Source organism: Terrapene carolina, unplaced genomic scaffold (assembly GCF_002925995.2).
Source record: "Terrapene carolina triunguis isolate 2854851 unplaced genomic scaffold, T_m_triunguis-2.0 Scaffold1010, whole genome shotgun sequence".
Classification (NCBI taxonomy): Eukaryota; Metazoa; Chordata; order Testudines; family Emydidae; genus Terrapene; species Terrapene triunguis.
The window spans coordinates 8,884-12,271 of record NW_020665361.1 but is presented as its reverse complement, the minus strand read 5'-3'; the positions used below and the strand labels follow the sequence as shown (position 1 = coordinate 12,271).

Genomic DNA, 3,388 nt, shown 5'->3' with positions numbered 1-3,388 from the left:
GTGTCCAACTTCAACATCAGACAGCTGGAGATGATCCTGAACAAACCGGGGCTCAAGTACAAACCTGTTCTCAACCAGGTAAAACTCTGGCCTTTGGATGGAGACCTAAAAGTGTTGAGTTAGAAGAAATTCAGAACTTGTAGTCAGTGAAGATTTTCATTTATGGGAGAAGAACCTCAGTGTTTAAAGGAAACAGAAACTCCAGAATGTCTTTCTCAGCAGGAGATAATGTCCAGCCTTTCTTTTAAATCAAAAGGGAAACCTTCTTATTGCTTCACTTCAAGTAGACACAAGCCACAACAGTTAGACCCTGATATTGAACTCCTCAGAATTTTTGGGTGTTAGGACCAGTTGACGTTAAAGATGGGGGCCATTAGCAAATACAGATTTAGGTTCAAGTTCTGAAAAAAACCCCATAATTTTATGGAGTTTGGAAAAGGGCTTTGTTTGTGCCCATCATTAAATTCATGGAAAAACTAATGCAAATCAAGAAAGAATAAAGTAGAAAATACCCATAAAGGAAACAGTGTTTGAGAGGGGCAGGCGAAAGAGAGACACAGCTGCTTCCCTGCACATCCAGAGATCCTCTCCTGCTACCTCATTCCCCTGCTATGGGAATGGACTTTAAGAGCACCAGCCTTTCTCTGCTTGGAATGTGAGGAGGTTTTGTTACCAGGTTATCCAAACTCATACTCAGAAATGTGACTTTCTAATCTATTTGCCTACCTTTCATGTAGATACCCAGATGTATTCTATACATGCTGGATAAAGGGAAAGAATTGAGTTATATATGATAAGCAAAATAACACAGGATATGCACAGCATCCCATAGTCAGTAGTTGAAAGTAATTTTACCTCTCAAGTGTTTTTCTTTTTAAACTTAGCATAGCACAAGTTCTATATGGAGGATTATATATAGGTAGAAGGTCATTTTGAAGTTGAAAATCTAAACTTCTAAATTTCAATATTAAAATATGTAAGAGTAAAATGTCTTATCTTGAAGAAAAAACTATTGTTTCATACTCAAAAATGACTGAACTGATTTTGATTCAATTTCTTCCCTCCCCCTCAAAAAATTCATTTATGAGTTGAGACCAAGCATGAGAAATTTTAGACCAAGAGACCACATGAGGGGAAGTTATCAGCCACTGAAAATAAGGGCTTAGAATGAGAGTGCCATCTCGTCCATATCTACAGTTACAACTGGTCCCAGTAAAGACCCATAGAACATCTATTAGTAATTATCTCACTACAACTAATAGCCATGGCTTTAATGGCAGTATTGGTCCAGGACATGATATTGATCCATATTCTAGCTGCGTAACAATACACGATGGGCCAAAACCTCCTTGTAGAAGACTTAGTGAGGTGTCAAGTGGGACTACAGGCATGCGTAAGGCAAGCAGGATTTGGCCCTCAGTTTATAAGTCCTTATTAAGCCTGTCCCCACACAGCATGTATTGGCTTCACTGTCCTCTACTAGATAAACTGTTTCTTGGGATTTGTTATCAGCTAAACTGCACCCCGTGGTCACTTGCACTGCCAGGCTGTATTTTAATTGAAGGATATTTTACTGAAATTTACTTTGATATTTTAACATTCTGTATCCCCTCGACATAACATCTGCTGTTTCTTTTGTCTGACTGCTGCTGCTTATATGATCTGAAATCTCAATTTTGGGTTGGGGGGTGATTCTGCAGGTTGAATGTCACCCTTACCTCAACCAAGGCAAACTACTGGCCTTCTGCAAATCCAAGGATATCCTCCTCGAAGCCTATTTTGTTCTGGGATCACAGAGAGACAAGAACTGGTAAGGAAAGAAACTGGACTGTGCTCCCAGGTTTAGAACCTCAAAAATGGGTTGGAGGGAGGGGAAAGTACCCTCTGTCTTCAAAATATCTGGTATTTATAGAGTTATAGAATAAAAATGAGAGTCGGTAAAGACCTAGTAGGTTATCTTCAGATTTCACAGGCATTGTCCTCACTAGGCTGAGATGACTGCTTTCCTGATCCCCAAAATGCGCCCTGTTTCTCTGTTTCCCTTGCAGGGTAGACCAAAGCACCCCAGTTCTGCTGGAGGACCCAGTATTGGGTGCAATTGCCAAAAAATACAACCGAAGCCCTGCTCTAGTAGCCCTGCGCTACCAGCTGCAGCGTGGTATCGTGGTCCTCTTTAAGAGCTTCACCAGAAAGCGTATTGAAGAAAACTTCCAGGTAAAACAGGAGGGGAGAGAGAAGAGGATGAGGGACACACCTCCCTGTGTGCAGATTTAGATGGGACACTGTAGAGGGCTGAGAACTTTTGTGCCCTTGTACAATATGGCAGTGCAGGATCCTGCCTGAGAACTATCAGACATTGCGTAGCGCAGTTCTCAGGCAGGTTCTCTATTCTTAGAGAAGGCTTTTGCCACTTTAATATTTGAACTGTGTAACTTGGCTCCCACTCGAGAACAAATAATAATATGGGGAGAAAAAACCCTGGAGTCCTCCTTGTGTCTCCAAAAGGGAAAATTCTGAGGGAGCAACTGATTTGTGGAGCCTTTTCCCAAAATGGCTAACCCTATACTTGACATCAAATGGGAAAGACAAATGATCTTCCAGTGGGAGTGTGCCCCTTTCCTGCCCTCAGCCTCTTGCCTAGACCATGGGTCCTCTCCAAACCCTGCTCTGTCCTCCAATGCCCATTTTAGTCCAGGGTCTTAAACAGCTTTCCCAGGTAAATTAGCTTCCAATGGGATCCCTTGTTCTATTTTCCATACCCAAGGAATATCAGACTGACTGATTTATTCTAGATTAAGGGAAAGAACAAAACAAGGAAGAACAGCTACATGAGAGAGCACAGTGTGTATTTCCTCTGTAACATGCCCTTTACTTCCCAAAATGGCAGCTGCCTCTGCAGACAGCAGATTCCTAGAAGTTTAAAGGTAAAATGCACAGAAAATGAAATCACAACAGTTACATAGCTACATACCCTTCACATCCGAAATGTCTAAAATACAGTGGAAAGAGCAGGCCCAAATTAATATACCTATTTCATTTCCTTCTCACATAACATGAGGCTTGTGCTTCTGTAGATGCACATACATCCTGCAGGAATAACCCAATGTTTGATCCTGTCTTCTGTGTCAGGTTTTTGACTTCCAGCTCTCTGAGGAGGACATGAAAACCATTGATGGGATGAACAAAAACTGTTCCTATGTGCATTTAAAACAGTAAGTCATAATGCTTTGTAGTGTTTTAGAACTCTGTGGAGAGGCAGGAGAAAGGCAGCAGTGGTCACCCCACAAAGAAATAAGGTTTTGTGTTATACTGACCCTAGTGATGACAAAGGATGTACTTAGGATCATAGCTATTAGGACTGGAATGGAGTCATGCAGTTTAAGGCCAG

General features: G+C 41.5%; 1 protein-coding gene across 1 annotated transcript; it reads left to right on the top strand.

The window, feature by feature from the left end:
* Positions 1 to 3: 3 nt before the first annotated feature.
* Positions 4 to 3,212, top strand: LOC112105338 (estradiol 17 beta-dehydrogenase 5-like; the record flags this gene model as incomplete). The annotated part of the gene is made up of 4 exons (XM_029913875.1): positions 4 to 78; positions 1,701 to 1,810; positions 2,049 to 2,214; positions 3,130 to 3,212. Coding segments are annotated over 4 exons (434 nt in total), but the record flags the coding sequence as incomplete, so codon positions are not given.
* Between the last annotated feature and the right edge of the window lie 176 nt (positions 3,213 to 3,388).